At 27.6% G+C, this 20,849-nt stretch overlaps 1 protein-coding gene across 1 annotated transcript; it reads right to left on the reverse strand.

The window, feature by feature from the left end:
- Positions 1–325: 325 nt before the first annotated feature.
- On the reverse strand, positions 326–1,012 carry LOC136978152 (uncharacterized). The gene has a single exon (XM_067273805.1). It carries the CDS (start codon positions 1,010–1,012, stop codon positions 326–328), a length of 687 nt encoding a protein of 228 aa, XP_067129906.1.
- Between the last annotated feature and the right edge of the window lie 19,837 nt (positions 1,013–20,849).

A 20,849-nucleotide genomic window follows, 5' to 3' on the forward strand; every position in this document is an offset into this window, starting at 1 on the left:
CAATCAGTTGCAACAAGTAGTTGACATACATGTCCATTGTATGAGACTGAAACGGTACACTATCCTTTAAGGTTAGTTGATTTACGCTGAAAATCATGGAGAACGAAGGAAACTGGCCGTAACTTGGGAGTCTTGGTAGGTCACAAACTTATGAACTTGTCCTCACTAATGATTGTATAGTAAGAACCAGAGTTTATTTCTAATTCACATGGACGGTCGTCGAGTTGAACAGTGATCTTACACTTCATGGTTGGTGTAGTTGGACCAAGGTTGTTGACAGTGTATGATAATGCAACACCAACTTCATTTGTGAAGGCAGATGTCCTTAGTGGTCGATTTTTTCTTTCATATTGTAGCGATACTGATGGTTCAGGTGTCTTTTTAACCGCACTATATGTCCAGTTTTCTTGCAGTAGTGACATTTGGCGTTCAGATGTGGGCACTTACTTTTCGGGTGTGCACCACCACAGCCACTACTAGGTTTTAGTTGAGAACTTGATTTTGAGAATTTTCTGGTACTCTGTTTTGGTTTCTGGCCACCACAGTCATCGAATTTTGGGTTTGACTCAGCTAATAATCTCTTTTGTAAAGCTTCATCCCGAATACCGCAAACAAATTGGTCACGAAGACGTTCGGGTAACATCTCTCCGAAACTGCAGTCATCTGCAAGGCGGCGCAGATCGACAAAATAAGAACTTACAGCCTCATCTACCTTCTGCACTCTTTTTTGAAATTGGAAACGTTGGTAGATTATTCGTGGCTTAGGGAAAAAATAATTCTTGAGAAGAGTCAATAACTGATCATAGGTCCTTTGTCGAGGCCGATCTGGAGCAGTAAGGGAGCATAGAATCTCAAGTGTCTTAAGACCATAGGAGGCAAGAAGCGTTGCTCTCTTTTTGTTATTGTCGACAATGTCGTTTGCTTCGCAAAAATAGGTAATTTGTTCTATATACGTGCCCCAAGTTCTTGGTTGATCGACATCGAAAGGTTGTACTGAGCCGATGGTCACCATGATGAGATGTGAATGAGGAAGGAGAGTTCGCTACATCTAGCATGGCGAGTAGAAGATCGGTTTAAACTTTTTTGTTTGGGGTTAAAATTATGACGTATTTTATACCAGCATACAATCGTATTATCGTCGGCCTTTGTGGGCTAGACGTGTTTCAGAAATTTAAAATAATCCCATCCTCGTCGCCAATGTTAATTGGCGACGAGGATGGGATTATTTTAAATTCGACAATACGCACAGGAACAACTCGATATAGCCTTTATTTCGTTGCTAGCACGAGCATATAACTATGTCAGACTCACGGAAAAAGACGCCAAAAATATCCCCCACTCGGTTCTTTCTGACTAACGCAGGTATTTATTTATTATAAAATAGAGAGGTTGAGGCGCACGAATTCAGTCCAAAATGTGAACGGCGGACGGACGAGCGCCGCCATCTGGCAATTCTATACGGTCGATAATGGAGTTCGCTACATCTAGCATGGCGAGTAGAAGATCGGTTTAAACTTTTTTGTTTGGGGTTAAAATTATGACGTATTTTATTAAAATAAAGATTATTTAAGCATTTGTGAATAATATTGTAAAGAAACAGACGATTCTAATCCAAAAATTATTTAATTATTCAATTTTTTGCAAGTGATGTGAAGTGCCTATAGAATTTACATAGTCTATATTTGCCTTCATAATAGCTTGTCATAATTCTGTAGAAGTAGGTTTGTTTTTCCACGGCATCTTCTACCATCAACAGCGTAATAGGTTTGTAAATTTTCTAAAAATAATTTCCCGAGCTGCTTTCGGATTTACATAAGCCACTACTTCCCTCGACAAAAGTATGAGGTAGTCCTATCGTCCGATCGTACGGTAGGAGACACAACGCTAATTAAAAATAATTATTTAGTGTTATTAAACATCCTATAAATACTTTAAAATAGTTTAATTTGTTTATTTACCTTTGCTGGTAACATTCCTCGTCGTTAAATGTTTCCGCCATTTTTCAACAATATCCCATGAGAGCGCCGCAACGTATTTTACTTGGACTTCAAACGTCAAACGTGTACTTTTGCTTTCCATACAAGTTTAACGGTTGTACAGTACTTGGGCCTCAACCTCTCTAATGTATTAAAAAGTAACGCATAAGTTACTTTATTACTCATAGATGGCAGCATAATAGTTTATTCTGTTACGATATGTTATAATAATAGTACTTGTTATTAAAATTTATATTTTAATATTATTTTGAATAATTTTAAAATTCAAAATAATAAAAGTATTGAAATTTAAATATTTAATATTATAAAAAAATATTTAAAATATTTTTTCGTTTTTAAATATATGATTCTTATAATATGAATTGTGAGAAATCCATACATTAAGATATACCAGTATTTAGATAATTCCATTTTAAAAAATTATGAAAAACTATTGGGGAAATAAAGGTTCGGGGCTCTAAACGGAATAGTATATGGAGATCTCGGAATAGCCGAGACAATAAAGACATTACGTGACATAGCAAGACGCTGGAAGCAATGCAGCACATATCATATAGAACTAATGAAAAAGTTTCTACACCCAAACCTATGTCGTAAGATCAGAGGAGTTTTTTGGATAAATTGATCGGATATGTCTGGTCCCGTTTTTCACCACCCTTCGCCCGATTGTGAATATGGCCAATTCTATAATGGATATGATTATAAAAAGGCCCTCTTAGTGCCATTTTATCATATCATTTATTTATTTCAACTTTTTTCCTGAAACTTTAAGCTTCTTGATTTTTTAACTTTAAGCTCCTTTAGGCTTTGATTTTTTCAATAGGATTATGAGGATGGCTCCGTCTGTCGTGCACTCAACATACTGGCAAAATACTCAGGGTTTTCTTCACTATTCCAGCAAGATCTGTGGACATAGAACGTGGTCTTACAGTTCGTGAAATGATAATTGATGTCATCGAAAGCAAGATTTTCATGTTTAAATTCCTTTGGGAGGTTTTAGAATTCTGATGAGGAGTGAAGCAATACTAGGAACAACTTCGATCTGAGCGTGTATGTTTTGAATAATCAACTTGATTGTGATTTTCAAACCCTTCCAATCTGCATGAACCTTGGAAATGTCATCTCCGACTTTTTTGTGACAAACATAAATAAAGAACCGATTTTGGGAGTAACAGATGACTTGGAGTCAACTTCTCCATATACTGCTTTAAAGTAAACAATTTTAATTTCTGTTGAATAAAATTTGGTGGTATTTTAAAGATGCAAATAGATTGCAATTAGTGCTGGATGAGTCTTGTTAGGCACAACCAAAAGAGTTTCCCCAACAGTTACTTGGCTTTCCCTTTTAGCTCTTAGGGAAAGAATCAATGGAAATAAGTAAAAAAAAATTTAAATTAAAGCTGTAGAGGCCTTTTGTCTTTTTGATCGAAATGTCTTTTATAAAAAGAAAAACATTTTTATCATTTTATTAATTTAGAATGAGCATTTTACTTAATAATAATTACCGTTATTAACGTTATTATCAAAAATAAGAAAATACAGTATAAACAAAACATTTCGTAAATATTTCGAGGTCACAGAAATTTAACACTTAGCTAGATTAAATGTGTAGTTATAAATTTACAGACAATTTGAAAAGTCCGAGACAATCGGGTTTTATGAATTGGTCATTTAATTCACTTATAAATAGTTTCTTCTACGTGAAAATTTTTTTTTATTTGGTATCTTCTCTGAAATTTTCAATTATACGTATACGTAATAGTAAATTAGATTGTGTATAAACAAAATAAGTGTTTCGTTTGGTTCTTTCGACATTCAAAAGGCTTATAATCAAAAATAGTTATACGAGGTATATAAGAACGGAAAACTCAATAAGCCCCGAAATAGTAAGCGTTTATGGTCTCTAGAAGTATTAATTGGGCTGCAATTATAAAAAATTGTAGACCTATAAATTTCCACCTTTCGTCTGCCTGTCTGTCTTTTCTTAATCTCGAAAACGGAGTTAGATAGATGAAAGACGAGACCAGATATGGAAACGTTAGGGGTAGAGTCCCAATTAACTATATATGAACTTCCGATGCAAACCGGAAGTCATGTTATTTCATTTCAAAAATTTTCACCTGAAAGGTGTTAGGTGACCCGCACGAATCTATTGTTAAAAGGAAAAGTATGATGTACAGGGTCAAGCCACCACTAATTTGAGGTGGCGAGAATATATTTTAAATTAAATAAATTAAAAATTGCAGCCCAGCATTGTGACGATATCACAATAAATAGTCATTGCATTTGGGCTGAAATTTTCTTCAATTAAACAATTATTTTCTGATTTTCAATATTTGAGTCACTAGTTTCATTTCCTTTTTTTGCATAATAATTTTATAGTGAAATTCTTTCAGTAATTACATCGCATCTATTTTAATTCGAATTGCAACCGTTTAGATATTTTAATAAATGATCAAACAGGATGAAACAATCATTTACTACTCAGTTTAGTTTTCTCAATACATTGCAACGAATATTGTATGAGTGATGCTTTCAACAGTTCAAATGTTTTTATGAAATAACAAATACTTGACTTACGTAAATTCAGAAAGTACCACGAAGTTAAAAAACATTGAAGTAAAGTAAGAGTATGATTTCAGATTTCATTTCACAAACTTTCTTCATTAAATTATAAATAGGCTCTGATTATTAAATAATACAATTTATCTTTAAAGAAATATAGTCAAACTTCGATTTAATCTCTACGAATTTAGCACTACATCGAATATGGGACTAAATTGAAGTACCTAATCAATAATATTACATATAGTAATTATGTCTACACATAATTTTGAATGTTATGCGATGGGAATAACATCGTTTGCAATTTCTTACATTTCAAAATTTACAGAAAGTAAATTCACGAATATTTACTGGCTTTTTACAAGAGTGGCGTAATTTAGGAGAACGCTATGTCGAGTTTATGTTTTATGTAACAAAATCAAACCTCGATATAATATTCTGTAAATTAAATTGAATTAAAATGTAATTGTTAAAATTTTAAAAATAATTTAATTATTATAATTTTATCAGACCCTTTTATAAAATAATAGGATTACTTTACGATTAGTAGAATTCGATGATTAGATCCCTTATGAGTCAGGCGAAAGACAAGGATTCTCATTAGAATACACCAATGCAATGACTTGTAACGAGTTGTATTTTAAAAATGCCACGTGTAAAATATTTTAAAATACATGTCAGGCAGAGAAAGCGCTTTAACTAGTTAAGATGATGCAACAGAAATGCTGTATGATGAAATGAGACATAAGACGTTTGGGAGTTGAGCAATGGGCATTGAAATGTTTTAAATTATAAAATATATATTTAAACTGCAATAAAAATAAATCAATGAGATAAATATAAATTATTTTTATAGTAATGTGGCATTCAGAATCCAGGCAACAAGTCTTTTCAATTAAATATTCAGTGGAACAATCTTGTATACGTTTTCGAATCTTTAAGTTGTTATTATTAATTTTTAATGTTTCAGGATCTGAATTAGTAGTTTCACAGGAAGATTGCTATTCGAGAAACCTGATAATTTCTCAGGTAATTGAAAACCCGCATGCATAGAGCTGGATTTACCTGTAAGCTAAACAAACTACAGCTTAGGGACCCACGATACAAGACTAGTTTAGGGCTTCACGTTTTAAAATTTATTATTATTTAGTGGAGAAAAACGGTTATTCTATATCTTAAAAGTTACGACCACAAGTTTTAATCCGACTCTGAGAATACAGAATGTAATAAAAGCTTGTGGGAGTTTGTACTGTACATGTAAAAAATAGCATGTGCTTGAAGTATATGTTAACAGGAGCTAAGTTAATATATAAAATTGTAAAAGTGCATTATATTGTATTGAAATCAGTATATATTAAATTGTAGAATCCCTGGCTCTATCGAATTATAATGCATAAATCATCCTGAAAACAACATCTAGAATATTTCGAATGTCAGTATTATTTAATCAAGGCCGTATTAAGTACTTTTCAGGTCCTCCGGCGCAATTTCTTTGGAGACATTGTATTGATATAAATATAAAACAAAAATAATAGTATTAAGCAGCGAGATGAAGACCTTAAAAAAGGCGAGAAGCCAGGACATGGCTGGGTATGCCTACGCATTAATGCGACCCTGTGCATTCAACCATTAATTTCTGAAAGTAAATCTTAAATTAATGTTAAATAGTTTCAGTCAACAACACTTATACGTCTTGTTTCTAATTACTTAATTATTTATGATTAATTCATGGCAACACTTTTATTACAAAACAGGTATAGGCTATTTGATACTTTATATCAATTTCTAAGTTTATTGTCCTATCTGCATTTAATACTACAGTATTTACTACGTTAAGGAAATTAAACGTGGAATTTAGTTATTTATTCTCAACATGTATTTATTGAAAATAACTTTGATATGTGAATTTATTTTACAGATACATATCCAGAAATTTTCCACAAATTATGATTTATTCTTTGGATTACCTTGAAAATATTAATAATTTCTGCATATCTTAGGGATAAACAATAGTAAAGTAATTTAATATTCTAACTTCATAAATATGTAATTTTTTATTAAATTTTCCTGGATTCTCGGGAATTTCCCCGATTCTACTGATTCATTTTTGAAATCTTGATATTATGACAATAACCAAAGAAATTTTAATCGCTATTTCAAATATCCTTAAGAACAGAAAGTATAGAAAGCCGATAATCAAGGCAATCCTGTTATATAAACTGTGATATTGATAAACGCATCAGCTGTTTTTCTTTCTACATATAATTAGGAGAAGGAATCCGAGTGTGAAAATTGAATAGGTTATATGAACTGCATGAAGCTGTCAATTATGAAATACCTGCTGATATTTTAAGTATAGAGATTTGACGAATTATAATTGCTTTATAAGTCTGCAGCTGTTAATCACACGAAAATAAGGTGCAATTCTAAAGGTGTATAAACACAATCATCTTTTTAAATTTACACGATAAAGAAATTATTAGATAATTATTTTATTTTATTTTAAGTTAGGTCTGTAGTTTAATATATGGGCCTCAGGATTCGGTAGCTGGGGTCTTCGAGGAAAGCTTTAGCTACTGAACCCTGAAAGGTCTAGAATGAAAATATTTATATAAATATTAATAATATTAAATAAATAGTAAATAAAGGAAGATACACGTATTAAAAACTACAGATTTTGAAAATAATTTGATAAATAGATGAATTAAACAGAGCTGGACTTACATGTAAGATAAACAAGCTACAGCTTAGAGCCTCACACTTTTAAATTTATTATTTAGTAGAAGAGAAAAGATCTCTTATATGTTACAGCATAGAGTCACAAGTCACAATACGACCTTGGAGTTAAATTAGTAAAACATGATTAAACAGTTCTTGATTTAATAAAAAAATACTTAATGTAACGAGCTTTCACTTGACATTCAAATAGAAAAATAGGCTCTTATCCTATATAAGAGAACATTGAACTTTAAAAAAGTTTGTTTCTCTTTACTGACGAAAGAATTGTCCTGATAATCAATCATACTTTTTTCGTTTTTTATGCTTGAAATGAATCATTCCCTTATTAAATATTTTTATGGGTCAAAATGTAATTGTTTAACAATTCACAAAAACAAAAGAATTGTAAAGGAATATAAAACTTTGAAATAAAATCAAATTATTTAAATTGGATCATTGAATCATCTGCATAAAGTATGTCTGGTAGCAATGATTTCGATTAATATCTAGTTTAGGGAGTCATTAACTTCTATGGGAAATATTTCACTTAATCAGAGTCTGAGAGAGATGAGATGAGGGCTGGATTAATCAAAAATGTCGGACCCAACTTTTCCTAGTAGTAAAAATAAATGAATTAAATCAATAAAGCAATTAAAAACATATTTTAAAACTCATTTACCAAAATAATTTTTAATTTATATTACTTAAATATTATGTTTTCATACAAAAGACTAAATTTTGAAACCTTCTGTATCTGGGCTTGGACCAAATGGCATTTTTGACTCTCCTTTTTCTGAGCCAAATTGCAATTTTTACAGGATAAAACCGAATTATTTTTACAAGAATTATATTTTGATAAAGACACAAAATATTTTATTTGTGGAATTGAAATATTTCATATAAAATTTTTGATGTTAACATAGAATTTTCTTTTTTGACAGATGAATGATTCTATATGACTCATGTTAAAAGGCTGCTATTTGATAATGTTTATTCAACTGCTGGTTCTCTGATCCATTTATTTATTAAGTTAGTCTTTTATTCTATACTAGAATAAAAGTAATTTTTTTAATTTTTAGTAAGTATTAAGATAATTTTTTTTTATATAGCAAATCGTTTGATTTTCAATAATTATTAAAATTTCTTTTTTAAAAAAATTAAAATTTTCACTAATTTACCTGATATAAACCTAGTGAAATGGAGTCCAGAACAATAACAAGGCTATTTAGTTCAGGATCAAACACAGAATGGTTTAAAAAGTAATCGTTTATGGTAAAAAGACGATATGAAAGTAATGTAAATTCAAGTTTCATTTGATAAGAGGTAAAAAATATCCACTTTTCACCTGTTTTGTTGCTGTATTTATATATTTTAAATATATAAATACAGCAACAAAACAGGTGAAAATATTTTAATGACTTTCAGGGAGGAGTAGGGCCTCATACTTTGACTAACTCGGGCTTCATCTGACCTCTTCAGGCACTGCATATGATAATTTGATATCTTTCGTTTCTAAACTAGATTTACCTTATAAGTCAAACATTATTAATCTTTTCTTTTGACCCTTTCTTACAAAATAACGTTTGTAAATGCCTAAAATAAAATGCGTAGAATTACAAAGAAAACGAATCCTATTTAAATACAATTATCAAAACATTATAAACCAACTTTTTAACATTGTAATACGTAATGTCAATTGTAAATATATAACTGTAATGCGATATGAAAATATCTATGATTTCTGTTAATGATAGACACAGGTACTGATAATAGTACTGTAATTAAGTCACTTAAGTTCATTTTTTGAAGGAAATATTAAATTTTTGTTATAAATTAGTGAAAATAAAGATATACCTTATAATTTTTTCTATCAAGTTTAAGGAATTCTTGACATAAAACCTCTAGAGGTTCTATGGAATTCCTTAAACTTGATGGAGGGTTCAAGAGATTCTAGAATTGGATTGGATTAATTGAATATAGTCATGCAACACTTAGACGATTTGTCAAGAGAAGTGCTGTAAAACTGGCTGCTATTTAGATGTTAGACGCATGAATAAAACCAGGGAAGCTCTTCGTGGCAGCCTGCTTGTGAGGCGCGAAACCAATGGTTTATCCATTTAGCCATTGGAGGACCCTCTCTGTTAAGACCCTTGTTATAAGTAAAGTCTTTCCAAAGAATTTCAGTTTAATTTTATAAGATTTACAGAAAAAAAAATTTGTTAGATACTATTTTATTTCATTGTATTCAGTACTTACTATAAATAGCAAAATTTATAAAATACTTAAGAAATTTCTAAACATACATTCGGGTTTAGAATTAATTTAACATAATTTCATATCTTTCTAGAAGTCAAAATTTTTAAACTAATTAGTAGAATGAAATATTGTTCTCAATCTCAACTCAAAAATTAGAATAATGAATCCGACAAATTTCGATCCCGGGCACACCTATCCTTGTTAAAGAAAGGGTGGGCCTTTATCAAGGGCCTTCATCTGTTTCTCTGTGGAAGGCCACGCGCAACTTTTATAGGTATTGCATTGTAGCTTACTAATTAAGAAATATTGATTTAATTTATAAGAAATTTATGTTAAATTTTAATATTTAAATTAAGTTCTTTTAAGAAAAATGACCACTCTCCCCATGACGTGATCATATGCATAAATGAAACTCAATTACAAAATTTCATCGTTCATAAAAATACTGAACTAGAAATTTAAAGTATGCTTTACAAAAAAATGACATTTATTTTCTCACAATTATAAAATTTATTTTGATTTCATAGGGTCGAAGTAATAAAATTGTTTCTTAATTAGTAACAAACTACAAACCATCAACCCTTAAAGGTTCATGCTTGTAACAGAGCGTAGATAATCTTCGTGACGTATGAAATTTCGTCACAGTATCCTGAAATAGTCAAAAAAAGTGCAATAAAAGATGTTGCATAGTACTAAAGGACATATGAGCCGTGCACTTCCGTAATAAAGTGATGTGTAACTAACATAGATGAATAACTTCTCAATATAGATAACGTTATACGGATGATGATTTACATTTTCTTTAACTAATTCTTTGTTGAAAAATCATTTCACCATTTAATAGAATTCCTTAAGAGCAAATTTAAAAGTTCTAAAATAAAACAAAAATTAACAAAAAAATAAATTTTAAATTAAATTCTTCTCTCTTTAGATGATGATCGGCAACTTTTTTCTTGTCGTTCGCATCATTGCTTCATTGAAACGATAATTAAATATTGAATTCCGTAATTATTTCTTTCATTACATGAAGGAAAAAATATTTTTTAGTGAAAATTTAATGTAAAAAATTTCGATTTATACAAGCTGCCGCAAAAGACTATAGAACGGGTTTTATTTTGATTTGTCCTGAACACACGATTTTATATGCTTTCAACTATATTCGTGATCATGTTTCGTTCAACTATATTCGTTTATTATAAAGAAAAATATAACTATTTTAATATAAAAGATTCGTTATACTCTTAGAAGGAGACGTATTAATTTTCAAAACAATGCAATACCAGTAAAGGAGATTATTATCATTTTTATTCCGCATTTTTGTCTCATCTCGTTGCATTTTCGTGTAGCGCTCATTTATTTTCCGTTTTAAAATAATAGAAAAATTTTCTAAACAATTAAAATTACTTTAAATATATTTTATCTTCTTTATTTGATGTTTATTTCCTATTTATTGCATCTCATAAATGACACATTCGTAAGCCTGATAATATTGCGTTATTCTATGGGCAAAAAGAGCAATGTCTGTTGGTGGTGGTCCCTAACCAATCTTTTATAAGAAAATATTTCTTCTAAAAACTTTCTCTGGAGATAAATGTCTGAAGTCAACGCGGTATATGGAGTCTCCTAATTCAAATTTGATCGGGCCTCAAGAAGCCATAATGCGCTACTGTATTAGAAACAGTATGGCGAAAGTTGTGTTATGAGAAATGAATACTTTTCCTTATATTTTCGCAGTTTATATGCTGTAGTTGCCAGCACAATAGTTTTTATATCAGACAATAAAATAATAATAGTTTTAGGTTATATCATGTACTTTATTGTAATATATTTCCCAATTCACGTGTATTTTTACTATACGACTTGTAAAAAAAAAACTAGAACTAACAGCATTAGCAAATATAGGTTTAGTCATTTCAAAAAATTGCGGAAACTTCACTTAAAAACAGGTAACAGGTTTCAGAATGATTTATGAATATCAGTTATTTAAACGTATTTTGTAGATTAAGTATACAAACATTTATGAATGCGGCACCAGAAAACAATCAATTTATACAAGTTGCTCCATTATTAAATCCAAATAATCATCCAAAACTTTTTATTGGATAAATGTAAGAGTATTATAATTATACTAGATCAAATTGACCACTAGAAATACTTAGACTAATAGAATTATACTAGGAATACATTTGCTTCTGGTTTTATATGGGTCATATCTTTACTCATTACTTCTCACTCAGTTTATATGCACCACCCTCATTTTGTTATCCTTGACACCAATGCCCAATAGAAACAATTCTACTTTTAAGTTACATCTTTGACTTATAAGATTAAGTGGGTGGAGTATTTTTTTTTAACGGAAATAATTTTATTATTTTCTTATCTCTTTCCTCGCGTTCTGATTTAGTATTAATAAATGGTACTTTTATGTACTCGAATACAAGTTTTGTCTGTTTGTTAATAGATCATTGCTCTCATTTTTATAAATTTGCAAGTATAATAAATCATTTTCCCACTTTTCAATTTTATTAACTCGAGCGATAACCTAAAAATATTCCATATCCTCCTACGCATCACCGTATAATCTATTTATGGATTCATTGAAGTAATCTACATTTAGAAATGTTGTAATATTATAGAAAAAGTCGTCCTTTCTAGAATTTTATAACATTTTTTTCTTTAATTTTAAAATAAACTTGCAATTAAAATGTGTAACATTTTAAAGAAAGTTTGACTTTATTACTCTTGAAAATTGTTTTAGAATTTTTCACTGTTTTTCCATAATTTTTAAATGATTTTGCAGTTAGAAGTGTTATAATTGTGTTTTATTTTATTCTAAAAATTATAACGTTTTAGAATCTATAACATTTACAAAATGTACAGAATTGCTTCTATAAATTTTAGAACATTCATATTAATAAAATATGTAGAAGCAACTCTGTAACATTCAAGAATGTTAAAGCTAAATTCTAGTAGTATTGCGATATTCCAGAACAATAGTTCACAGACTTTTTACCAGCGACTCCATTAAACATTAACAATTTTTGCTACCCTAACATTGAACCTATAGACTATACAAAAGAATTTATTTGATAACATTTATTTTTATTTAACATTCAATTTCTAATCTTTTCTTTTAAAAAATAACTAACAAAAATAATTTTAAAAAATTACTTAATTCAGTCATTTTCTATGGTCTTGCATTTTATCGGAGAGCTCGTAAATAGAGGTTCAATTTTTGAGACAGTTGGCCAGACATATACTGCATGATTTATTCCAAATGTCTTCAAGAGCTTGAATCCGGTGAAGTTAAAAAAGCTATTCAGGTTTTAAGCTTTGGTTCGCTAAAGTTTCACTACAAATCATACAAATTGGTCGATTATCATCATTCATTTTCTTATATAAAAATCCATATTTTCATTTCGGATAATTTAGCTATTTTTTAAACATATCTCTAATATTAGCAATGTATTTTTCCTCATTATTTCGGTTTTATTGTTTTTATGATGTGTTCAACTTTCTAATTCTGTTAATTTTTTCATAATCTATCAGTCTACATTTATAGCAAAACAATAACGTAAATATGTATTTGTATCTTTTATAATAAGAAAAACATATACTTTTATTAATTGAATTTATTTAATATATTTAAAAGTCATCATTATTATATACATAGAAAATTTAAAAAAAAAACCCCCAGTGCTTATCTGTAAACACAAAGAGCGGTCGGACCATTTTCATTTATTGTATTTAAAAATGTAAAAACATTTTTGAAAATATTCTATGATTGAACACCAGAACTGGATATACAAAATATTTTGTAAGACAATAAAATATGTAGACGAAAATATAAAGCTAAAAAGAATTGCAGGTCGCGATTCTCACATGTATAACGTGTCTGAGGCCAATAATACCATTGTGTCGTTCTTGATTACCGAAAAATTGCATTTGATTTTACTCTTATGAAGATCATCTAATTTCATTAGTAACAATCGGAACTTAAATGGATATAGAATACAATATCCACTAAATTTCTTTGTATTAAAACCAATCTTCTCCAATTGAGTGTGGCCTGTATTCTTTTCTTTGGCACTCAAAAATTTCTTAGTATCTGTAGACTGACCACAACTGATAAAGAAAACATAGCAGCTGCGACTTTGCTATTGTTATTAATCAGTGCTGATATTGCAATCTGAAACAAAACTTATTGCATTTGATCTGTATCTTTTATTAGAAAACAAAGTTTTTTTTTTTTCAATTTTTAAACAGAAATAATGTTTATGAAAACGAGTTAAGCAAACCCTATAATAAGAGTTTTACTTTATAATTTTCAAGGAAAAATTTTACATTATAAATTATTTTATTGTATTTCTAATTACAAATTTACTTCTAGTTTCAGTATTTCTAATCATAGCTTTTTTATATTTCTAACAATTCTAATTACAAAACTTCTAATTTTAGTTTTATTTTACAATTTTCTAAGTGTAATTTTACATTACATATTACTTAATAAATTGTTTTCTTTTGAAATATTTTTAAAAAACACATTTTCAAAATTTAAATTGATATGTTTTTATTTATTTTTGTAAATCAAGAAGCAAGTGATATATTTAAACTTAAACCCAATAGATCCTGTAATAAATGATACTCATATTTAAAATTTTGTAAATAATAAGATCAGTAGAAGATCAAGTTTTCAAATGATTTATATTTATGAGATTTAAATAGGAAAGAAGTAAAATTATGCCATTATATCATTAAATATCATTTTTGTTTATTAAATAGGGCATTTCCATCGTTACAATTGAATGAATGATATAATTCTAGAGTATTATTTATCACAATTTAAAATAATAATACATTTACATTATATACATAAATCATTTCTGTGTAAAGTAGAAAATATTGTTTTAACTGAATAAAATTACTAGTTATTATAACTGAGGAATTCGTTACAAGCCACTTTAAATTTCAAAATTGATTTATTTACATAAAATATATTAATAATAATAATTTTATCTGATATTGTTATCAATAAATCACTTTTTTAATGTATAAACTTCATAGTTTCTTTAAAATTTTATTTTAAAAATGTAACATCATGCTGTTTAAACTTTATATTTCATTACATGAAATATAAAGTTTAACTACATGAACACAATTTCATGTACATGAAATAAAGTTCATGTAATTTTTTTTAAAAAAGTTTCTTTTATTTTCAAATTCTACTTAAAGTTTTTATTATTTAAATTTTTTCAAAATAGCTTTTTATTTTATATTTGTATTTAAAAAAAATTATTTAAAGTTGTAAGTCATAAGAATTTTTAAACAAAATTTTACTATTTTAAAAACAAACTTTTGTTTAAAAATTCTAAAGAATAAAATCCTTTAAAATTGTTACAAAATACCTGAAAAAATATTTAAAAATGAGACTTTATTAAATATTTTAAAATATTAAAAATATTTTTATTTTAAAGAATTTTTAAACAAAAGTTTGTTATTTTAAAAGTAAACTTTTGTAACTATTTTAAAAGTAAATTTAAATAAAAAAATATTTATATTAAAGTATAAATAATTTATATTTAAATTTTATATTAAAATTAATTAATTATTTTAGTTATTAATTTTTTTTGTATTAAATTTATATAGATAACAATATAACATGAAATGGTATCAGTATAGTATAATATTAAAATAATTACCCAATACCTTTGGAAGTTTTGTCAGATTTTTTTAAAGCAGCTAAAGTCGGAATCTGTCTTTAATCCTTTACATTTAAACTACAATTGTGAGAACAATTGTTTGATACAGCTTTCACTTTAAAGGCTTTATCTCAAATGGAAAATAATACAGCTCCAAGTCACGATAATATAATAACTGAATTTATGTAGTATATATTTAGCTGCTACTGTAGCTAAATATATACTACGTAATTGTTTTAATATAATACTTTTCACAGAGTGAATTCCTGGAGGTTTAAATAACATCTTACATAGTATGATTTATAAAAAGGGCTCGTGATGACCCTAACAATTATAAGCCTGTCGCGTTATTATTGCAAGGAGATATTCTGTGAATTTTCTCAAAAATAGGCTGTTGGACTAAATGGTAAAGCGAGATTTGCCAGGTTTTCAAAAGTTTGAATTTACAGTACAGTTAATTCTATTTTTTTCGTTATTTGGTTTGATTAAACATACTCTTTTAAAATTGAAATCTCGATTTTTTAAATTTGTTTGCAGGTCTTTCTAGAGCATTTGATTCCGTTAACAAAATTCATCAACTTTAACCTTTCATCCAAATTCATTCGAATTATTTACTCTTTATTTCCAGGGTTTAAGATGGCTGTTAGACAGGATATCAAATGTTTCTATACTGTTGAAAACTTTGGTGGACTATCTTAAGGTGATCCACTTAGTCCTCATATATTCATTTTCTACATCAGTGATTTACAGACTTCCTTTAATTAATATTCAAATTGGTGCTTACGAAATCTCTCATTTGGCCTATGCGGATGATATTGTCATTTTATTCAATGCTCAAATCGATTTGCTAAGCAAAATTAATCCCTTTTTTTATCTTTGTTTAGAAAGTAATCTCCATATTAATATTAACAAATGTATCCTGCGTCGAAAATCTGATACATGGTTCCTGAATAATGAACAAGTTGAACAATATAAATACTTGGGAATTTTATTTGATAGTATATGTCATTTATCCCTCACTAAACAGGTCATTTTTCGTGCTACTCGGGGAAATAGAGATTTGAATTATTTCTTTTCACCTTTAAAAACTAGCAACTTAAATATAATTTTTCGTCTTTTCCAGTTATTATGTTTGAACATAAAATCATTAGACCTTCGATCCCTGGTTATGCCAGATTTGAGTTATGCAATTTCTCTTAAAAATTACTCTATAAAAAGTTTATCATTCATTTAATTTAGGTTCCTGGTCTTTTAAATTCGAAATTCTTCAAAGGATGATCCAGAAAACTAATTACGGTTTTATTGGTTTTCTGATTTGTCTTCAATAGTAATGTCGTCTGATTTAGTCTTACCCATGTGCACCTTATTAACTTTTACTAGCCGTATATTAACTTATAATTCAACACTGTTTACAGCAAAACCTGGAGAAAATAGATAATTCGACTTTTCACTCATCTATTCTTTATAATTCAAATTATTTATATCACTTCAAATTACATTACGAAGCTGTATATATTATGCTTCAAATTGGATTGAACGAGTTTAATTTCCGTTAGAAAAATAAATTAATTCCTTTATATCAAACTACACGAGAGACCTGTCAAGAAGCAAATTCTGTTGTGTACCATGGTGATTTGTCTTCCTGCAAATAATTGTTACAATACTTACTTTGTATACTTAAATTATGGTAAAGCAAATTTTGTAGACGTGAATTAATTTTGTGGCAGATCGAATCACTTAATTGATAATTATTTAAACTGCGTTATCGTTTAATTTTATTTAATCTTTTTCCTTGTTGTACCGCAGATAGGAGCTTTATATCCTGCGTCAATAAAGTATTGATTGATTGATATTAAAATAATTATATAATCATACAGAAATATACAGATATAATTTAAATTTTAAAAAAAACTTCTCATTAAAGATAAAGCCTATAAAACTTAAATAAACCAAGAAAATTTAATTAAGTTTATTAATTTACATAATATCTAACTTAAAATTATTTTAATTTTATTTATGAAACTTATATAGAGTACAAGAAAGGAACTTATAAATGAAGTCAGTATGTTTCCTTTTAAATCAGATGATAAATATAGAAATTCTTTAAATAAAGTATTGGTAAGATTAAATGATTTCTTGGGAGAATTCTGATCACAGATCATTAAATTTATTATAGTGAATTACATGAGATATGAACTGTAATCTTACATGATTATAGTAATACTATTTGTTAGTAAGAATTCTTACTAATAAATAGTAAGAGAAAGTATACTAATAGGACCATTTGACCAGGACACTGACACAGAGAGGCCCCAAAATTTAGACTTTGTAAAATAAATTGATAAAATATGATAAGTTGTTTGTTTCTATTTCTTTTAATAATTTTATTCATATATTTTTTATGGATTTTGGAGTTGGGATTTCTTATTCTTGATTGTTTTAGCCCCTATTTTACCCCTCTTAAGCATTATATAGAGATATGTGTAGCTCTTATAAAGCTATACATAGGTTTAAAAAGCTTCGAAAAATAAAAGCTTAATGATGTAATTATTTAAATTTATTTTGTAACTCTTTACAAAAGAATAAATTCTTATATAAAATATTATTCATAGATTTTTCGTGAATGAATTATGAAGATTCATTCATGAAGATTCATTAATTATCATATAAACATATTCATTTAACATATATAAAAATTTACGCCCAAACAGATTGCAAGATTAGTGTGTAAATATAATTTGATATATTGTCCTTTGTATATTTTTGTTGTTTATATTAGAAACGCTTTACTGTCAACTTTTTATTTATGTTTTGTGTTCCTATCAAGGAGAAAAGTCTAGCAAGTTTATTAAATAAATAATAAAATTAAATATATTATTAGAAAGTTACACTATCTCCATTGTACTTAAGTATAATAAAACATTTTAACCTTGAATGTTTCCTTGAAACTAAATCTTTTCCCTTTCAAAGTGATAGCAATTCTGACTCTTAATGTTAGTAAATTATATCTAGTTTTATAGAAAAATTATTAAAATTTTATATACTTTTTGAATTTTTCTTTATAAATAATAACAATCTTATATGAAAATACTTAAATTTTATAATTAATTCGGTGAAAATCTCAATGAAGGTTGTGAGTGGCTCTAGGCAAGTGTCAACTTGCAAGGCTTCTTTTATAGAAGTTTATATAAAATAAATTCCGTTTCACACAATACTTCATATTGTACAAGGTCCTGGCTAATATTTATTCTAAATACTGTATCAAGACTGAATATTGATAAGCATATTTTTGTTTTTTTTCTTCACGAGAATCCTGAAAGCGCGACTCCTAGGAATAAGTACGCTTTCAATGCTCCTTTCATATAAGTTAATAAATGTATAGCTCCTATCACAAGATATTTGATATTCATCGAGTTCCAAGGGTCCTAGCTTGTAGACCTACTGATTCTCAATACTGAAACAAGACCAAGCATCGACAAGGATATAAAGATAGCCTGTATACTAGGGCGTCTAAAGCCTCGCCTTTAGACAACCTAAAGGTAGAGTACATCCTTAGTTTTGTACAGAATGAGACCCTAGACAAAAACCTAGATTGCCTACATCTGAAACTGCATTGTGCTACAATTAAACACCCATTATTGTTCTACATACAGCTGGCCTGATAATAACTTTTATATTATTTCACTATAAGGAAAAAAAATTATAAATATAAATTATATAAAATATTTAATTTACTTACAGATAATTTCTAATTATATCCAGAAAATGAGAAGATGGCATTTTTCATATCAAGATCTGAGTTTATACAAAAATTTCCTCTTTCCTCTATCATAAGAAACCTGTTTATAGTTTTCGTTTAATTCGCTTTTTTTTCCTTAAAAACCTACTTTTAATTTTCAAGAATAAAACGGGTCATTATTTTACATTCATTAATTTATTTATAATAAACTTAATTGTACAAGAAGTTCATTAATTAAGGTTAGAGAAAAATAAATAAATATTTTGTATCTTTATTTATTAACAAGATATTAAAAACTCAAATTAAATACGAAATAAATAAATAATTTTTATATTAAATAATATTTAGCTAATTATAATAAATTTTTGATAAAATAATTTACATTTTTGCGTAGGATATGTGACCATCAACTAAAACCAGTTTCTCTCCTATTTTATTATTAAACATGACTGAATAATTGCTATAATACCGGAAAGAAGTCGAACATTTAATGTCATAAATATCTAGAATTATAATTACAAATATTTATCTTAAAATCCTTTTTATTTTTAATTAACAAAGTTGTGAGCTAAATAGTGTGTCAATAGTGAATTGCTCGAAAAGAAACCAAACATCGAAGGACTTACAGAAGAAATTTAAGTAAAATAAACTGGTACTAATGAATGAATACTAAAACTTATAATACTCATAATGAATGCTTAAATACAAAGTCAGTTAAATTTAAAAATTAGAAATTAAATATAAAGTTTTTGTCCTACTTAAATGCTTTATTGCTTACAAACTTTTCAGGAATTGTTCAAAATGAGATCTTTCTTTTTCAATGCACAAGTTACAATTCTTTGACATACTTTCTCAAATTATTAAATTGCTTGCAAAGTGAGAATTACCTGACGTTTGGGCCGGCCATCCCTTATGTAAAATTTTTTAAGCTGTAAATTAATAGCCGAATTTTTCTTAATTTAAAAACAATGCAAATTACTAGATACTTTGGCTCCAAAATTGGTGTTAAAATGTAGTTTCATCTTTAAAACTTTTTGATGTACAGTACAATTTTACTTGAATTTACGGGATATTTATTAACTTTTTTTCATAAATAACATTTAAATTTTCTTGTATAAACTTTTTATTTTTATTATTTTATAATTAATTTGGTGAACATCGTTTATACTTTTATACTATCTCAATTATTGTTGTACAGTAAATATTAAAGACCTTATATTAAAATTGATATCATTTGAAAAGAAAGAAGACTCCATAAACATTAATTTACAATAGGATTTATATAAAATATGTAGTTTACTTACAGATAATTTTTAATTTTTAATTAAAAATTATCTGTAAGTAAATCTGGGAAATAAAGATGGACGATGGCTTAACAGGCGAAGTGCTTACATAATCATATTTTAACTGATTAATAATTAATATTTATACATTATTTAATAGATAGAATATAAATTTTTTTCTAATTTATGTATTTTATATTTTAATATTTCTGTAATAAATTTACGGGTCATATAAACAAGGTCTGAGAGGAATAAAATGTGACGAATGTAAGCTCACCCCTCCCGAAAGCCATAAAATTAATAAAACAAATTTATCAAAAGAAACGTTAATTTATATCACTTATACATTGCGTTTTTATGCAAAAGAATAAATTTTGTTAGCCTCTTTTTGTCCGAGATAACAAAATTTGAATATATTTATTTTGCTCCAGACAAGCTATAGTAAAAATATAAGGCCAGATATATAAGATGAGTTTGCTTCACTGTATACATAAACATATTCTCATATAAATAAACAAGAATAAATAATAAATTGTGAAATTGAAAATAAATTTTTTAAGAAATAAAATAAAATTTATAAAGCTACATAATT

Source organism: Centruroides vittatus, unplaced genomic scaffold, assembly GCF_030686945.1.
Source record: "Centruroides vittatus isolate TY-2023 unplaced genomic scaffold, ASM3068694v2 contig_5, whole genome shotgun sequence".
Lineage (NCBI taxonomy): Eukaryota > Metazoa > Arthropoda > Arachnida > Scorpiones > Buthidae > Centruroides > Centruroides vittatus.